Source organism: Numida meleagris, chromosome 2 (assembly GCF_002078875.1).
Source record: "Numida meleagris isolate 19003 breed g44 Domestic line chromosome 2, NumMel1.0, whole genome shotgun sequence".
Lineage (NCBI taxonomy): Eukaryota > Metazoa > Chordata > Aves > Galliformes > Numididae > Numida > Numida meleagris.
The window spans coordinates 82,797,944-82,818,141 of NC_034410.1; the positions used below are offsets into that span (position 1 = coordinate 82,797,944).

At 37.6% G+C, this 20,198-nt stretch overlaps 1 protein-coding gene across 6 annotated transcripts in view; it reads right to left on the reverse strand.

The window, feature by feature from the left end:
* Window positions 1-20,198, reverse strand: part of EPB41L4B (erythrocyte membrane protein band 4.1 like 4B) — a 167,225-nt gene that overhangs the window by 86,458 nt on the left and 60,569 nt on the right. For all 6 annotated transcript variants that reach the window (XM_021385831.1, XM_021385833.1, XM_021385832.1 and 3 more), the window contains exons 3-15: window positions 15,905-15,947; window positions 13,684-13,762; window positions 10,391-10,435; window positions 9,602-9,654; window positions 5,148-5,268; window positions 4,687-4,774; window positions 3,830-3,918; window positions 3,452-3,521; window positions 3,112-3,281; window positions 2,905-3,014; window positions 1,901-1,931; window positions 1,221-1,254; window positions 102-169 (exon numbers count right to left, since the gene is read on the reverse strand). In XM_021385831.1, coding sequence (XP_021241506.1) covers window positions 102-169; window positions 1,221-1,254; window positions 1,901-1,931; window positions 2,905-3,014; window positions 3,112-3,281; window positions 3,452-3,521; window positions 3,830-3,918; window positions 4,687-4,774; window positions 5,148-5,268; window positions 9,602-9,654; window positions 10,391-10,435; window positions 13,684-13,762; window positions 15,905-15,947 — 1,001 coding nt within the window. The remainder of the gene's footprint in view (window positions 1-101; window positions 170-1,220; window positions 1,255-1,900; window positions 1,932-2,904; window positions 3,015-3,111; window positions 3,282-3,451; window positions 3,522-3,829; window positions 3,919-4,686; window positions 4,775-5,147; window positions 5,269-9,601; window positions 9,655-10,390; window positions 10,436-13,683; window positions 13,763-15,904; window positions 15,948-20,198) is intronic.

The following is a 20,198-nucleotide window of genomic DNA, read 5'->3' on the forward strand; positions in this document are numbered from 1 at the left end:
GCTTTTCACATTCAAAAAAAATCATCTGATATGTCCACAAAAGCTTCATACTGACTGGTTAAGAAAGAAGTAATCTTTTCCATGAAGTGAAGGTTGCTTACCTTACATTCACAGGTGTATGTGGATGCCAGTGTGGCTGAGCAGGATGTATATTAGGATGATACTGTGGCTGTAAATGAAAACATTAAACCTGGTTAAATAAAATCATATAAAAACTCCTTAGTAATTTCAATTTCCTGTTTCTTCTGGAGCCATGAGGAACACGCTACCTGTGAGCCCTAGAAAATCGACTGTTTCAGACCTTCTTCCATGCCATTTAGCACACGAGACCTCTTAATGATGAGTTTGCTTATTAGGACATACTCATGGACAAATGCAAAGAAAATCGCTTTTCTGATTGAGCAACAACCTGGCACATCCAGTTCTTCTCATAGAAAACACATCAGAATACTCAGTTTTAATCAAAGGTGGAGAGTGAGAAAGGTTATTACAGTAGATGCCTTCAGAAGGTCACTTATCTTTGGTGACAGCATTTCTCTCTCATAACCATGAAGTCTTGAAGAGAAACAGTAAGATAGAATTACTGGTGACGCTTCTAATAAAAACAAGCATTCCATTCTCATGCACACACTCAGTTTGAATGAAAGCATGGGCTTGCTTTCTCAGTAGCACGGATTACTACGGCAGATCAAAACTGGGTAAGGTTTTTCCATCAAAGCTTAGAAAGGAGGTTGTTTGAAAAACCACAAACAAACAAACAACATCAAGACACACAAAAAACCAACACAAACATTTGACCAGCAATGAATTCCTTAAGTGTCGTTATGGGGGAGACAATCACAACTTTTAACTTGTGAGGGCTCCTCCAGTTTGAGATGCTGTTCCACACAAAAGTGTTGCTCACAAACAGTCTCCAGGATTCCATCATATGCACAGTCCCATATTCTTTAACCTGTGATCTCACAGGAAGGGAAGCAAACGAGGATGGCAAACTGAGTGTATTGAGCATGCAGAGCATCCAAGAAGACAAGGGAAGCAAGATAAAACAGTCCCTTCACTTTATCCTGAACTCCCAAACTAATGCTGCAAATTTCTGAACCCACTCCAGGGGAAGGAAAGGGAGCAAAGCAATTGTTGTAATTATAGACCAGAAAAATTATTTGCCTCTAAGTAAGAAAATTTTAAAAGTAAATACTTTCGTCAACAATATTTATGCTTACCTGGTAGTTGTGGACTTCAGGAGTATTTTTAGCACTAAGAGAGAAAAAAAAAGGCTTTTATGTAATCAATACTGACAAAACCCAAAGGTACATAGAAAATCTCATTTCAATAGTACTTAAAAAATTAAAGGTCTGATTCTGTAAGTGTCCAATGGAAGATCTGTTCCTGTTGGAATCCTACTAAGTCTACTTAAGATCACTCAGTTACAAGAGTAAGGATTCTGAGCAACTGAGGAACCATTATTCTTACTTGTGTTTCAATCAGTTGCATAGCCAAAACAGTTTACTTGCACTACCAAGTTATTCCTGTTTATAAAAATATTCACATCACAATTTCCTACAGCTCTGGGTTCTAGTCTTCAAGGAAGTATTACAGAGAAGTAAAATACATATACTTAAGGACATCAGTAGTTTATTCAAGATATAAACCACAGCAACAGGAACAAATAATGCTAGATGAATTAGCATAACAGCAATGACAAGGAAGGAAATTTGCTTTACTTTAACATTTTTAACCTTAAAAATGAAAGCACTTAAAGTCTCATACACTTCAGGAAAACCTGGGGTGGCAGATTTCAGAGAATGAGTATCAGCAAATTCTGATGTAGAAATGTTCTTCAGGATCCTTTCTGCCTTACAACAGTTATTGACAGGTAGAGAGAACTTGGAGAATCACTTACCACAGTTGTGCTGCTTTCACAGGATTGTTTGCTTAAAAAAACAAACAACAAAAACCACCATAAGACATGTGAAACATCAGTCATTTTACAGTTATCGTCATCGGGATGTTACACGACAGCTTAAGTGAATCCTTGTACAGACACTTGCACAAACATGTCAGAATCCAAGCACAGTCCTGCACATTCTAGCAATCCCATTAGACCATAAAGTATGAGGCAGACATAAATTTCCCTTTGTTTCTGCAAGAATCAAGATCTATCAAAGATGACTGCAGAAGAGTATTCTTCCCCAGCAGCCAGAAGGAAGGACTTCGGGCAGAGTGAGCTCTGCACAACCAGAGCACCACTTATCTCAATTTACTATAGCAATTATGTCAATAACATTGAGTCCTTTGGAAATCAAAAGCTACTTTCCATAGCGATTTTGCAACTTATAGAAATCAGAGTATTCGTGAAGTTGGTAACAATCTGTGTGTTACTACAGTGAAAAAAAAGCTACCAGCTAGGAATATGGGGAAGCATCGAGCAATCTTCAGCAACAAAGTCTTGGATTGTGCTTTGGACAGGCTACACAAATGATGAAGAAGCCAGTAGCATAACTGGGATGTATTATTTATTTTTCCTCACGCACCGTATTTTCAGAAAGAGCACTGAAAAACTGCCAGTTGAAATAACTGAAAATCCGAGACTGTGATGAATGCAGAAAGTGGACTACAGACTTAATCAGAGTCTACTGTAGAAGTACAAGCAGAGTGACTGAGCTAGGACAGAACCCAACGCTTGTGGGCTACTGCTAGGAAAAGTAGTAATGACCCAGCGATGTGTGACAAAATAATCTAAAATGAATTTTTTGCATGAACTTAAACATTCCGTCAGGACCTCAGACATTTGTAATGTTGTGTTTTTCTGTTTGTACTGTGATACAGATTTTATGGTTGCAATGACATTTATGTCATGTGGGTTGACACCTGCACGAACAGTTCTGTGACCACATGTACACTTGCCTTTAAATGTCGAATGCCTTCGAGAAGGATATCGCTTGCTGGGCCGTCTTTCAAATGTGCTAGTTCTGCGTAATCTCGTCCCATGTGTTGCTTGATACTCTGTCCGTCCACTTAGAATACAAAAAATAAAGTTAAGTGCTGTCTTTTGCTGAATGCTGTACCTGCTCCTCCGTAAAACAAATATCTTGCTGTTACTTCACTAAATACCTGAATCTGAAGCGTGATCCCAGCCTTATGAAATCAGATCTACTGGATTTACTGTTTGTTGGCGCTCGCAGTCTGAAGAAAGCATGATGCTCCACTGCACACTTCCACAAATGTTTGCACGTTTTGGCACTGTCTAACCGGAAAACAAATGTGTGCTCTTGCTCTCTGCCCTGAATGCAGAAACAAAAGCTTTGGAAGTTGGCATGCACGATATTAGTTACTGTCCGTGGCAAAAAATACAGCCCGATCCAACAGTGTGCTGAGCCTCCCTCGTGTTCTTATCAGTCAAAACACACTCTGCACTTTGTCGGATCAGGCCAAAGAAAGGGCAGAAAGTTACCTGTTCATCATCTTCTACAACCACTAGTGTTAGTTTGCTCTTTTTGAAGTCCATTTTTGTGATTTTAGGCCTAAACATACAGGAAGCAAACAGAAAATTAATGGAAAAACTGCATTTTGTACTTTAGGACAATTCCCCAAAATATATGAGGGATTTTCAATCCCAGAATACCTCAGAAATTATATTTTTATTATGATTCCCTGGAAATGTAGCGATATTTCAATAAATATTTTACATTTGCCAGTGGTACTTCTAACTGAGACAATTTACCTTAGGATCTATTTTAAACTTGTAGGTTCAATGTGCATTACAAAACACAGGAAAGGAGAAAGATTTCAGCATTTTAACAGAAATGAATATAAAAGAAAAGCAGATTACCAAAAGAATAAGCCTATTTTATTTGCTCCTTCGAAGATCAATATGCCTGTTGGTGTCAGTCCAAGAGCATATTCACAACCGTCTCTTCCCTACAAGCAAGCACAGAATCAATAATCAATATGCAATTAGTAGTATAAATCTTACACACACTGTATCAAAATCCATTGGTATTAATCTATACAATAAGGTTTGCATTTTTTAATATTACAGAGGAGAAGAATATGCATCCCCAGTGGGTATAAATCAGAGGGTTCTGGCAGCCGTGGGATGCAGAGCACCTTTTGTGGGAGGAGGCCATATGCTGTCTCAGGCAGCTTTGATACCTGAGGAGCTCAAACATGACACCTAAGGAGCTCTTTAACACTCACACATGTTTAAGAGCAAGCAGTAACTGCCAGGAGAAGTAGACACAAAAGGAAAAAATCATGGACACTGGGTAAGCCATGTGGAAAGGGACTTGGCTGGAGATGCACTCTTTGGAATAGCCTGACCAGGAAGCGGCATAAAGAAACTGTTACGCAGATGACCCCAACCTTGTGGCCCATCTTGGGAAGGACTGAGTATAACCTGCAGGGAAAACAGGGGAGTTGACGCTAGGAAGAGGGGAGAAGATATGCTAGACTGAAGTTAAGCCTAGGGAATAGGGAGGGAAGGCGTTCGTGTTTCTGTCAGTGCTTGTATTATTGTCTTCTTTTTTTCTCCTCAGTAACTAAACTGGCAATCAAAAGTCTGTGTTAACTGGCAGTAATATTAAATTAAGTGACATTCCCAGAGTTCACACTGCTTTGATTGAAACAGCATCTCCCTTTAATTTTCCAACCCCATCTTAATAAAACAAAGTACAACATGGATCTTACCTTAACTACATGCATATCTACACCATACATTTCTAGCCATTTGGCTTTGTTCAAGTAGCACAGTTCAGCCTGTGCTGGGCTTTTTCCCCTAAGAACATAAAAATTATTTTAGATTACAGTACAATTTTTTTGTCTGTTTTAGAAATTATTTTTTCCCTACCCCCTTGTCTTTGAACACTCAGTGACACTAAAGGAATTTCAAGGTTAGCTTATGCTTTTACCCTATTCCCTCCAAATGAAAATAAACAAGAGTGATTAAAACTTTAAAAAGTTTACAATTGCCAGTAAGCATGAGAATTCAGCTAAGAAGGATGGAGGAGGTTTCTGTCCAGTATACTGTTTGAACTCTCAAGCATAGTTGCTGTTTTATGTTTGCTAAAGGAGTACTTATTGATACAGTCGAATTTGGAAGAAAGAAAAACAACCTATTGCTAGACACCACTCCCACACAGGTACCCTACCTGCACTCTTTCCATTTCTGGAAGATGTCGAACTCCATTGCTTCAGTCTGGTTTGGTGCAAACCTGAACTCAGACACAAGTTCTGGTGTGTGCTCTGGGTGTTCACACTCTCCCAGTTCAGCTGTAATTAATCAGTTGGAAAGTTAAAAACAAAGATCGTCGTATGTTGTACAAGAATATACTTCTGCTGAAGTTGTAAATTAAAAACAAACAAAAAAAACATTTAAAAATTAAAATGTGTTCTAACATTTAAGAACTGCAGCCACTTCTCTGGATTTTGAAGTACTTAAAGGAAATTAAGTTTCTCTTAAAATCAAAATATCAATACACTGCTATTTCACAGGAGGTTACTTTGAAGTCTTTCTCACTGTAATGAGGTCATACTTTTCATTCCAAGACATTCTATAGCTTGCTTTGTTACATTTCTGTAGGAGTCCAAACAGTAAGATAATATCTAATCTCAAGAAATCAGTGATAAAGTTTTTGTCTGTTTGCTTTAAATCATCGTGATGGTGTAATATTCAGATTAAGCTATTTTTAAGGAAAGAAATGCTGAAGCATCAACATAATTGAAGTATCACTTTCTGTTAACTTAGGAACTGCTACAATTTTTTCTAGGAGCTCAGCAGGAGATGCAAGTGTTGAGCATCTAAACAACTTACGGCTGAGATAAGTTTTGCTCCTAGAACCTGTAAGCTATGTAAAGAGGCTGTAATGTCACTGCTTCTGGTCAGAGACACAAACATCAACAGCAAATGCACTGCTCAGCAATACCATGTCACCTGACATGTGCCATGATTCCAAACCAGAGCTTTGGAAATCAGTGTCTCTTTACTGTTACAACTACAAAGAAAAAGAGGTAAATGAAAGCCTTTGTAGGAAACAGTTTTATTGCTTCAGGGCAGTTTTACACCAAACTGTTGCAAAAATTCATAATCAAGATTCATAAATCATTAATTCACTCTCAGCCTTCAAAAATACCGAGCAGGTCATATTAAAACATAATAAGTTACTTTCAAAATGCAATCTGTTAATGACTGTCTTGCACAATTTTTTTCTCTTCAACAGTATTCTTCTATGGTTATCTACGGTATTCTTAGATATACGTCTTCAACAGAGATACCTCTGCTCTGCTGCTGTTTTATCTAAGTTGGGAGCCTACTTAGCAGTTGTTGCTAAGAATTATTGGCAGTCCAGTCTTCAGAATGTAAGAGGGGAACCACAATAAACACATCAGTAAGGAGGAGTTAAGGGGAAAAAAGAACAAAAACTAGCTAGTAAAAGCCTGTCTGGCTCTGGAGGTGCTGGTGGATGATAAATTCAATGACTGAACAGTATGCTGATACCGTAAAGAAAGTCAACAAGATCCTGGATTGCATTAGCAAAGGCATCACCAGCAGAGATAAGGGAGTGATTACTGAACTCTACTCAGCATTTATCAGGCCACATCTAGAACACTGCACTCTATTTTGGTCCCCACTATACAAAAAAGATGCGGACAGGCTGGAGAAGGTCCAAAGAACAATGGCTATGATCAAAGAACCAGAAGGCCTGCCAATATGAGCAAAGGCTGGGGGAACTGGGTTTGATCAAGTTGGATAAAGGAAGGCTCATGGGAAACCTTATCACTATGTTCCAGTATTTAAAGAGTAGTTACAAAGAAGACAGGGACTCCCTTTTTATAAGAAACCAAATAGAAATGGCAAGGGGAAACAGGTACAAGTTATATACCAGGGGAAATTCCAATTCGATGTAAGAGTGACATCTCTTTTATTGTGAGAACAATCAATCTTTGGAATAGCCTCCCCACGGATGTGGTGGATTCTCCAACACTTGAAACTATTAAGGTTCAGCTAGAAAAAGTGCTAGACAACCTTGTCCAGCCCTGCTTTTACCATGATGATCACAGGGGATGGACCAGATGATCTCAGAGGCCCCTTCCAAGTTGGGCATTTCTAAGACTCAAAGAGTTGCATCGGCTCCCTGCAGAGGGGAAGGGCAGAGGAAGAAGGGGGAAGCACAGGGTCAGTATGAGGATGCTCTCAGTGACTTTCCTGTAGGAATTAAGTTCCTTGAATGCCAGGCTTAGCAACACAGTTATTTTTCAGAACACAAACAGAGCAGAGAGAGGTGCTTTGTGACAGAATATCATGCTTTAGCATGTCCCCTCCTCTGCTTTTTTTTTTTTTGGGGGGGGGGGGCGTGGTATGGAAGGTGGTTACATCGCATGCTTACATTCATTATCCCTGTTCTTAAATAAATGACTGCACAAACCAAGGGCCATTACAAAAGGAAGTTTTCTAGCAGTTTTTGAAAAGTGCAAGAACTTGTGTATCTGTAAATACATCACTGATTCTTTAGCACAGAAAGAAAAAGAACTTTGCAGTACCCTATGAAGAGGTCTTATGCTGGTCTTTCAATTTTAAATTGAAAACTAGAGGTCTGAGAAAATGCTTTCCTTGGAGTTTATTTAGTACTTTCTAAAGTATGTGAGGTTAAACAGAAAAACTATTCATGACTAATGAGATAGTTATAAACTTATTCTACCAATGATGATTCAAGTTTCTTTGATTATAATCGCTACATGGATAACCATTAAGTGAAGCATATGAGTATGAATATGCTTTACAAATTATACCATATTCCAAATTGACATTGTCTTCTAGAGAATTCCTTCACAGGACAGGCAACAAAACAATTTATGATTTAAAGATGGTTCATACAAAACACCAGCCCATGAAACAGTTGTTTGAAACAAAGAAAGAACTAACATAACAGAACAATCTCATCTATGAAGAAAACATAATGAAGTTTAAAGTTGTCCCATAAAGAGAAAAGGCCTTTCTTTCAGAGAGTTTAGAGCTCCTATTCCTAAATAGCTTTTTAGCTTTTTCCTCACTTTACAGAAAGCCACACTAAGGAGAAGTAAGGGTAAGGGTAACCTATGAGGATGGAATAATCACTTGACATTTCTTTAAGCTATTCTGCTTAATTAAAAGCTTCCAGCATCAATAAAAACATAATAAATGTTATACAGAAATGCTAATTATAGCATATGCCAGCAGAGATAATAAATTTGTTGCAATAGCTAAAATAATTTCAGAGAAAACTATTGCAGTGATGTTGAAATAGTGGAAAACAAACAGTAGAAAAGTATAAAAACACCAACACAATTTATGTATGTTCCCACAAACAGTGTCAAGAAGCATTAGTTTTGATACCTAACTGGAGACATTATAAATAACTATATTCCACAAATGGATGATGGATGGCTATGTTACATTTACATAGTAATCATAGGTGTTAATTACTATCCAAAATGTTGAGGCATCAACTTTTGCTTGGTTCTCCTTGCTTAGACCAGGGGTGAGGTTACCGTTGTTTTTATCTGTCAAAATGGAAGTAATGAATCAAATATGGACCACTAGATTTTCTCCATCTTAAAAACACATACGGAGTTTGCCCGCAGTAGCTCTTTGCACAACTAATAACCAGAGCTGTCCCAGACAGGTGCAAATGGAAACTAAGTCATAACCCACTCCCTTAAGATTTACACCTGCTGCTGTCTGGAAATGAATTCCCAGTTTTAACTATCAGGTCCGTCTAGAACCAGTGAGTTATCCTCATTGCTGTATGAAACTAAGAGGCTCTGTCTCAGAACTCCATATGTCATTGCCAGCCTCCAGCAGAACAAGAACAGTATTTTTCACTTCAATTCATTTTGCTGCTGATAAGCCTAGAATAATCTGGATCACAACATTTTCTTTTAGAAAAAATGAACTTTGGGCCTCATTAGAGAAGTTTCCTCTCTATCTGCAAAACAAATGGCCAGAAATTGAATGAATATTTGTAAAAATGTGTTTTGTTTGACTATTGTAGGAAAAGAATCTTGTAGCCCTTGCTCCTGATACGGAAGTAATTTTAGTTGTTACCCTTTCATAATATTCTCCCTTCTTTAGTATGTGCCATTCTCTTCCGTGTGCTAATAACCACCTTCTGTTCCACATGCTGCAGAGGACTTCTCAGTACTGGTCAGGTAATAGGAAGCCCATGTTAAAGTCTACACCAGCAAGGACCAGCATACCATGAAGTGTAACCTGACAGGCCAGCTGCTCTTCAAGCTGAACAGGTAACAACACTGCACACACCACAGTTTCTTCATCACTAGGAAACTATTTGGGTTTTTAACTCCCTGCTCACCAAGTTTCCATGAAATCTTTGTTCATGACTTTGAGACTCCTTCCCCATGACAGATGTGCCAACCTGGGCTAATAGAGTTCAGAAGTTATGAACTGAAGGAATGCACAAAAGAGATCTCCCTGAAGTTCTCCTCAAGTAAAGGAATGCCATCAATATATTGTCAATGAAAACTAATTAGTAATGAAGATTGAAAAGAAAAATGGGTGAATGTTTTAAAATATGTTAAGACAAATCACTTAGAAAAGACTACATACCTTGAAGACACAGAGCTGCTAGTTCAACTGCCGTTTCATAAGGGCATTTCAGTCTTAAAAAAAAAAAGCAAGCTATAAAAATGATGTATTTTTATTCTCAGTGACTTCTTGCTACTAAAAGGTACTCTGAGAGATGAACTGAACACATTAACTTCCACTAGATCACTTAAACCACAAACTACTAGTGATATAAATAATCTAAGATTAATTTTACTTGCATATGATTATTCTCTCATTTACTACATTCTCAACAGTATGAAACACATTGTATGATCAATCATAAGGCAAGCCTGAACTAATAAAAGACAACCATGTTGTTTTTATTATTTTTAATTAAAAACAATATAGATCAGATATGAATTTATTGGCCAGGCTGAGCCTGTAAGCATACAATTTTTTTAAAAAATACTTCACTTGTAAAAGGAGTGTTGCACTTTATCTTTTTTTCCTCTTGTTACCCGTCAGACTGAAAAATGTGGCAAACTAAAGTCACAGAAATCAGGACAGGCTTTGTTTTCTTTATATATTTCTGTCACCTGGTCAATCCATAAAAGGTTTTTACTCATTTTATTTTTCAATAATATAGTCATGATGTCATATGTTTCTGTATTCTAAAGGAAGAAATGCATAGAGAACTGCACACCTTGTTTACAACCTGTGCAAGAATACCATGAAGAGTGAGAAAGATCATACAGTTAAGAAAAATTTCAAATCACTAAGAGATTAACTAAAGGATCACCAAGAGATAAATATTTTAAACTACAGCTGCAAGGGCAGAGAGGTACTTACTTCCCTGAAAGAATGTCTTGTCGGAGCTGTAATACAAACAGGTACCTGACAAATAAAAACACAGAAAGTCAAAAGTGTAATTCTAATGTAGTTTTTCTAGCACCAAAGTCTGGAAAAATATCCCAACTCACTTAACAGTCACAACACTTTCATTAACTTTCTCTTAAACAAAAAGGGTCTTCGGGGTCACTTAGATACACTTTACCACCTTCAAAGTTCCCCTAACTTTCACTATAATCAGAAAGAAGGGACCATTCTTCACCTACTGCGTGCGCCCAGTACATTGTCCAAAGCAACTCTATTTACGCAGCAATGAAGCACTCTGCCCCACTCTGAGCACACAACAGAGTAATCTAAAAGTTACCGATACTCTGGTATCTTCCTGAACCAGGTCTTGCCCAATTCAGACAAGCACTAAACTATAGGACAAGGGCGAGACTTTCAGGGCTACCTCGGCAGTAAGAGATACAGAACAAGTAAGAAGTTCAAGCTGAGAAAAAGGAAAAGTTCAGACTGCATTTTCACTTTAAATATTAGAAAAGTTCTGAATAAGAGAAACTTTAATTCCACAGAGCCCACACATTTATTTATTAGATGGCCAAGTAGGTATTTACAGCCTGCGAACAGCCATATGTTAAGCTCCTGTTAATCTTCAGCTCTAGGCGTGCTTCATGTTTCACAGCCTCTCAGAGCTGAGGTATGAGGCATGCAGAAGTGCTCCAGGCCATGCAAGAACTCTGTACAGGACAAGATGGCACAAGCAGGTTCTGCACTGCTCTGGAAACTGAGGGGTGGGGCTTGCCATGATGAGTGAATCCAGAGAGCATGAAGCACTGCTGACAGTCAACCGACCAGATGCAAACCTATCTTTACAAAAAATGCTAGAAAGACAATGCGCTTTGCATCACAGGAGATGTGCTGGGAACATGATGAAAAATGCATAGTTGGAATCAGAAAGGACGACAGAACTGAAAAGGAAGATTAAAAAGACTTCTTGATATACAGTAGAGTGAGATTTATCCACATTTGCTCCATGTCACATCTCTAATTCAACATACTAGGCTAATATCTGACTTGCCGATCAAACCTGGGTACGTGCATGCATAGATTAAATATAGACAAGTATATTTCCTGTTCTTATTTTTTTCCCTTATGATTCGCAATCCTATGAACGCATCTAATTTTGCAGTAAAAATCTGGGCAGTAGTTCTCTCAGTGCCAACTTGCCCGTACAGCTGCTGGGGATGGCTTACTTTTGCTTCTTTTCTACATGCAAACGGACAAGCATTTGCATCTCAATTGTTGATATTTCAAATCAGCAAAATATCTTAAAAATTCTCCACAAAACACATGTACAGACATGTTCCTCTGTTGTTTTTCTACCTTAACTTAATCAAGGTCCCATAAAAGTGGCAGCAGATGTCTTCCAAAATGCACTGGGTTTCACTTGTGTTTTTAAATCAGAAAAGGACAGAGTGGGTGAAGGGTTTCAACACCTCCCCATTACTGTGCTAATTATGAGAACATGATGTTTACAGCTTCACTAGGAACTGGAGCGTACTCAAAAACCAGCCTGCACAAGGAATCTCCAACAACTCCTCTCCCCTCCCCACCCCGCCCCCCAACCAGGCCATGCCATGGTTACTGGTAATGATCATTTTTCTTCTTCCTCTTACTCCTGCTTGGAACAATTCTGAGTATACACTTGTTAATCTTTACTTTTTACTCCACGTGGTACATGGAAAATATGATCCAACAAACATAAAGATACTTAAAAAAAAAAAACCAAAAACCTGCAACACCCAAAATTACTTTTTTCCAATATAAATGAACAGTAAAATCATTTTTCAACTAATTTTCATTTTTCTTCCACAGTTTCACTGTGGTTTTCTGTCATATTTATAATTTAAAAAAATCATAGCACTGAAAATTTAGCTAATTAAAGTACTGTTCTAATTAAAATAGTCTTCAGAAATTCTACAACTTTCAGCAATAATTAGATCACAAAGCAGCAAAGGTTAATACTTCCAGAGGAAATGCCTTACTTGATCACAGCAGTGATCACATAGCTCAGAAACTCACATCTCACAGAGACTAGGATCATGTGCTTCAGAGGATTACGAAAGAAACCTTGTGGTAGACAGTAATGGGATAATTTGACCACAGGGGAAATTTAATACTTGTCAGATGTACCCTGATATATAAAGACATATCAATTTTCAGAAAATACATATTATTCCTACTAATTTAACTGCATTTTCTCATTAGAGAAGCCCAAAAGTCATCTTGGTTTTTGAACAAAGATCTTATACTCAATTATGTAACTGGCAGGGAGTACTATAGGTTAATTATGTATCGTATACGAATACACCATTCTATTGGATTAACACTGCTCCACTGAATTGATAATGGATATTAAGTCCTCCATTGCAGTCTCATAATAAGGTGGTGATGATTAGCTCTTTGATCTTCTTGTCTTAGACTGTGAAAAAAAAAAACATGGTCGACAGAGCAGATAGGAAAGGAGACAGTAAATATGGGTCTGCAGATCTGGGTTTCATATAAAGATCGCAGGCACATGAACTAAAACAATCAACAATCTTTAAACATCTTAGTCTGATTGGGATGATGGTGATTTTTCCCAAGAAAATTAGGAGATAAAGAAAGTGCTCCCATTGTGAGAAAAAAGAATAAAAGATTATAAAGGAACATTAAGATAGAAGATTACCATACAAAGAAGACGGAAAGAAGTTAGCTACAAAACCCTCTCCTCCAGCTGTGCCTTTCCCAATTTTCAGAGTATCCTCTAGATCACCCCAGGATACTATGAACCCAGCAAGTGATAGCTCTCAGAGCCTAGAAAACAGCCCATCAGATTGAAACAAAAAATCTCCAGGTATTTTAAGAAGTCTTTACACAATCTAGACTTTATATATCTTCTGCACCACAGAGAACTTGTGGGAAGGTTAAAGAGATTCAACCAGCCAACCAGTCAACTCAAGCCATTTATTCTGCTTTTCTTTACTAACTTCAGACTTGCTACTACATCTTCTACATGCTAAGTATACTTGGAGGGGTCCTCAGATGCATTTTGGCAGCAAATAAAAAAAAAAGAAGACATCTCTCAGATAGCAGGAAAACAGGTAGGACGTCAGACAAAAAAGACCACTCTTAGTAGGAAAGTTCAAATCATTGCAGAAAGTTCAAATCATTGCCTTAAAGGACTCCCATGTATTTTAGATAACTTATTTACCCTTCTGCCAGTCACTCACTGAACCATGCATAGTTCCTACCTCGTAAACTCCTCGTGAAGGTTGTTTGGTTCTGATGAATAGTATTTAATTCGAAAATGCAACGTGTATGGAGGTCCAACTGTATATGCAGAGATTTTAAATGGGGAAAAAAAACCAACAGTTTACACTACTGCAGTTTTACTAAAGCAGAACAACAGCCACCACCCCACAACCGAAGAAACCCAAAATGAAGTATACTTTTAAATTCATCAGAGAACCAAGTATTTCATGTGATTAAATTTTAAAAGGCATACAATAATAATTATAAACATTTAGATGACTACCACACATTAAGATACCTTAATCATTATTTAATCAAACAACAGTACATTTGGGAAACACATTTTTGTTCAGAGGTAAATTTCAGGCACACTTCCTGCTGCTGAGGGGTGGGGGAAATGGGAGGGAATGAGAGGGAGAGAGAGATGCTTCTTGATACAAGGTACAAACAATTCAAATAAAAAAATCCAATAGATCAGCTTTCATTCTGTTGATACAACTGAAAAAGTAAGAGAAATGAGGTGAAAAGTGCTGAAGGTGACTCTGAAACGCACAGAAAGCTAAGAAATTACATGAAGTGGAGATGCAAGCATCATCATTTTCTAGTGCCAGAAGGTGGACAATAGGTCTGACTTTGTGTAAATGCAGATAATAAAATGTTACCCTACTAATATGAGACTGGCCAATGCATTCTTATCTGCCTAAGCCTCATAGGTCAACAGTCTGCAAGTATCTTAAGTGCTGGAAAAATGACTATTTTTCACCTTTTAAGTTTTCTGTAGCACCACATCAACATGGTATATATGTGCCTATTAATGATTTATTTTTTAATAAGACTTGAAGCCCAAACTCTAATTATTTAAGCTTTGACTTTGTCTCCAAGGATAGCTCCAAGAAGATACAGGTTATAGTACTTTAGGCTGACAATTGAACACCACTGGTAGTTCTGCATCAGCAAGATAATGACTCTTACTTGCCCACTATCAGGGGGCAAAAAAGAGCAGTAAGCAACATCTGCCCTGAAAGGGGAACTCTTCCCAAAGCACCCACTGAGTGAAAGGTAATGAGACGTATCCTGTCGTGAGACAGACCTTTACAACGCTCATCAAGTTGCTTTACTCTTCAGGGGTTCCTCAGACCAGGGTTTAGACAATCTGCTTTCAGTACAGGCACTTTCAAGATTAAGCACAGACAGAACTGCACCTAAACTGCTTGGAGGTGTTACAGAATTGCAGATTCTCCATATTTTAAGAAAGAACAGGAAAAGTACAAAGAAATTACACAAAGTGCACCTGGAAATCACTTAAGGTAAACCTGTTTGCAATGTTATGAACAAGCGAGAGAAGACCAACCAACAAAAAAATTACCCATAGCAAGTATCTTTACAATATATTCTAGCAGACTGATACCCCACAGTGTAGAGTGAAAGCAAACTGTCTTAAAGGCCTTTGAGGAAGAGCTTCATCAGTTTCAGAAATGTTCTGCTTATTCTGATGCTTGTTAGAGAGAAAGGTAAAGCATCACTGAAGCAATCAAGACTGTGGGGCCTTGTAAACAGGTAAACAATTTCCTTGAAAAACACTGTATTTTAATTTCATGGTAGCAATATTATTAATTAGCCTATAGCTATTGTCTACTGGAATGTATTAACAAAACAGGTTAGCACTGTCCTGTACTGTGCCCAAGCCTGCAATCAAATTATTAGAGCTGCAGGAGCAACTTGCCCACCTTAGCAAATACTCACAGAAAGCTCAATAATGGAACCCAAACCCAACCCCTCTGCTCAAAACTCCCTTTGAAGAAATGCCAGGTATCTCTGCTACTTTTAATAAAATGTACAAAAAGGATAGTGAAATCTACAGAATAAAATATTTTCCATTTACTCCTTGGAAGGAAAAAAAAAATTACAAAGCCTGTTACAGATCAGAAGCAGTGACAGAAACTGAGATCTGTGTCCAGGCAACCTGCTTTCACAGATCAGACTGAAATTACCTGGCAACCGACTCTGTGTCAAACAAACAGGACATGTTTAATGAGGGTACAGAAGACTGATCTATTCCTTATAAGTGCTCTTGCTTTTTGACATCCATGATATAGTCAGCCAATAACATCTATTTTCTAAGAAATATTCAATCTGTTAAACGGTCATATTCACACGATCATGTTAAAATACTCCAAACTCTTACAGAAGTAACAAAATAGGCAGAGACATGGTACTTACTTTTTATCTGTTTCTTAATGAATTTAGAATGGTCCAACCAATGCTAAAAAAAGAAAAAAAATCCAGATTTAAAACCAGCTCCACATCAAGATTTTGTACTCACACTAAACTCATTACAGCAAAACATCTCTTAAAATGTAAAATGGCCATGCTTATTTGCTCAACTTTATACATTTGCCAGTGTTTATCTGCACATTTACCAGCTGTCAAACACCTTTTTCCAAGAGGGAAACCCTGACTTTTATAGGCATCAGTACTGCCAGGGAAGTTTCACTCTTTCAGAGGGGAACGTTAAAATCCATAACCTCAAAACAGCAGTATGCAAGGAAAACACACTTTCATCCTCAGGTTCAAATATTGCACTGAGTGTCCTCAGGCCAAAGTCCTGGCTTTCATTCTTCTTTCAACTCCTTTATCTCATGGAAACCCTCCAGGTCCTGTACTGTTTAGCCTTCCACTGCTCCATAGTCAAGTTTTTCAAGACAAGGATGAACTCCCCACTCATTAAAGCACTTTGGAAAAAAGATGTACATATCCTTCAAGAACTCTTAAAGAGATGCAACTAAGATGACAAAAAAGTATGCTTCCCAGAAAAGTTCATGCACTCATACTACTGTAAGTTGTACCGACAACAAGTAGCCATAAAGTGCAAATTTAGTTTAAATTTTTTATCTGTGGCTGCACAAAGTCCAACTCTAAAACTACAGCTTAAGCTGAAGCAACACCATCTAAATTTTCGTACCATAAGGTAATAAAAGAGTATCTAGACTTCTTTGAAATAAGTGCTCTTTTTCTATATGCATATATTTATTTCAAAATAATAAAGTAGGCACCAATGAACAAAATTTCAGCAGAAAAAACCACCTTCCATTCTCCCTATACACTCCCTCTACACTTTCAGAAAAAGGAGAATCTCTGAGTGACTACTTATTTTCATTACATCACCCTCCTACAGCTAAATACCTATTTATTAGATAATCTAAATACTAAATATAGTAAAATAGATAATTTAGATAATATCTAAAGGGGAGCTACAGGGAAGAAGGGGACAGACTCTGTAGCAGGGTCTGTGGTGATAGAACAAGGGGAAATGGCTTCAAGCTTAAAGAGAGGAGATTTAGGTTGGACATAAGGAAGAAGTCTTTTACAGTGAGGGTGATGAGGCAGTGGAACAAGTTGCCTAGAGATGTGGTTGATTCCCCGTCCCTGGAAACTTTCAAGGTGAGGCTGGATCAGGCCCTGGGCAACTTGATCTAGCTGTGGTGTTCCTGTTCATTGCAGGGGAGTCGGACTAGATGGCCTTCAGAGGTCCCTTCTAATCCTAAGGATTCTATGATTCTATGCTAATAGTGTTGGTATGTATTTATTGTATCCTAAAGCCAATGCAAAAATTCATTTAGCAAGGAGGATGGGTATAGCTCAAAAGTTTGCCAATCTAAGACCTCTAAGTTAAATAAATGTTAAGAAAAAAAAAAAGAGAGAGAAATAGAAATGGAATAATTGTTCTGAAGGTGCTTTTATTTACATGAGACCTGCTAAACTGCCTTAAGTGAGGCTGTCAAAGAATTTCGTCCTTGCAATCTGAGATATCACAACTAGATATTCCTTAGGGTTGTAAGGAATTTAGGTTGTCTTTACTTTGCCCTCTTATGAAGAATTATCCTAGAAACTACAGCAGTTCACAGAAGCTTTATGAAATTTCCGATTTCTGATGAAGAAAAATGATAAATGTTAAAAAGTAAAATTTCACTGGAAATTATAAAAGTCTGCTACTTTCATACCTCCAGGGCAGATTAAATTTTTATATTTCAAATATCTAACTGCAAAATTGTCTCACCTCACTATTCATTTTGGCTACAGATGAATTAGTCACAAAGCCAGTATATCCTGATTCCATTAAAAGAAAATATTAGCTTCACGTTAATAAAATAAACATGAAAAAACATCTGTCCTACAGACAAAAATCCTCTGACGCATTTTCATAATCTCCAATGAAATATCAGTTAATATGCTAGTCCCAATCTTGGAATGCGGTGTCTAAGTATACTAAAACTCAAGTAACAACAAGTTCTGAATCACAAATGTAAATACTTTAAAGAAGTCTGAAAAATAACTAATAAGACTCTAGAAATTACTCATTCATACCATTAAACGAGATGTAACCTAGCTAGGAAACTATCTGCAGGAGGCCATTCGTTCTCCATACCCAAGCAGCCAGACAGCTTATCCTGGAAATAAAACACAACACCCATCAAGCCCATCTCTTCAGAAGGAAGACTTATCCCCATTCCAAATGGGGCACCATGGCTGTGAAAGGGTCACCACATAGATCTCAAAGTACAAATACAGTGGTAGGACATGGATTGGCAGTACCCTTGGCCTAGAGTTCCCAAGTCCAGCAGCAGTCACACAGATTTCTGAACTAATTCCAATTTAAGTCAGACATTTTGTGCTACTTCTGTCAAAACCAGACCAAATTCCAGCGTTCCTTTGTTTCAGATACTAAGGGTTTCTTCACACTGGAAATCATGCCAGCTTTCCAAGTGTCCTCTGAGCTCAAGTAGTGTCATCCTGTTACTCCCTTTCACAAAAACTGCTTAGATAGTTGTAAGCAGGAACACAATATGCATGTCAAAAAAAGCTAGTATTGTCCTGTGAGGCAACAAAGTACAGTTGAGAGGTCTGAAGTCTTGAACACCTTGAAGGTGTAGCAAATGTTCTCAAAAACACTTCTTAATGAACCAGAAGAAAACCTCCAAACACTGAATTAAAGATTGTGTGGCATTCTAGCTACACCCAAAAAGGTTTGGACTTGACTACCTATCGCTTGCCGACTTCTGAACTTGAAAGTGAAGGAGTCGAATTCAGAAGACTCAGTAGAAAATAAATGAAAATGGAGGGGGCTTTTGTTCTCTCAGAGCCTATGACTATACCTCTCCCTGAGCAACTGCTCTGGCTAAACAACTGCACATTATTTCAGGATGCAAACTCAAGGAGTCATAACTTTGGATGTCACAGTGTACATTTCAACTGTACAATGCTACATTCCCATATCCAGACTGAATTCAAAAGTATCAGTGCAGAACAAGGAGAAGGAAAGAGTTTAATTGGTTTAAGACTGTTTTACAACAGAAAGATACCTTCTAAGCTACTTTGCCCACAGTAAAGGAAAAAAGCCACAAAAACAAAAGTCAGTCAGGCTGCACGTAAGCAAGATTCTGCGACTCTTTCAATTTTGGTGGGTAAACTAGAATTGCTGGACTAGCCTCCTTTTATTCCTGTTTAATCTCACTTTAATCTCCTTTTTTTTTTTCCTATTGTCAAGTGAATAATGTTTCCTATTGCATTAATTAATGTAAAACTAGTCACTGGTTGGGATTCACATGTTGAATGTTTAAGAAAGGATTAGTAATTTCTGTCAGGCAGCCACAAAATGGAAGATAAATACCATTCAATTTCACATTAAAACAAAACAAAAATTTTTAAAAAGTCCATTTTTTAAAAAAGTTTTATTAAAAAACTGGAAGCACGGACTTAGCATATTATCCTGTTAATCACACACTTCATCTAACTGAAGATGAAAAAAGAAGTACCTTAACACTTCTTCAGTGGTGGCAATCAATATTTTCTCAAAACCTAACTCATACAGGAAGGCAAAGATGTATTTGTGTCAAGATATAGCAGATAATTTGTAGTTACTGAAGCAGTCTGCATGAGGACCACAACGACTGCTAAAAGATAACTAGAAGGGGGAGTACCACAAGTTGACACAAACCCATCACACACCTGTGCTTTCCAAATTCCACTGGCTCCCCACTTGCTTCATAAAAGAATGAAAAGTCCTGGTCTTGATCTATACAGCCCTCAAAGGTGACCTGTAAAGGAAAAAAATTGGGTTTGACCCTTTTTGGCTGGCTTGCTTTGCTAGTTTAAAATGCATGAAGAACACCTTAAATAGACTGCTTTTCCTTTTTTATATACTTAACTCTCAGAAACAGAAAGCTCATTCTTACTAGAAGTCTTATTTGCTGTGTAAAAAATATTGCTTAAATGCTTTCTCAAGCAGTTATTGAAGGAATAACAGAGAAGAAACCAAAACAGTGTTAAATACTCAACTTCAGAAAAGAAGGTATTCTAAATAAAAGCTAGCAACTTTTAAACCAGAATTTAATAATCCTTTCTAATATCTTTCTGCTATCTGATTTCTTAGGCCCCTAAAACCTACTTGTCTGCCATTACCCATGTGGCTTCCTAAAGCAGAGCAGATGAAATTCTAACGTATGGGAAGAAGGAA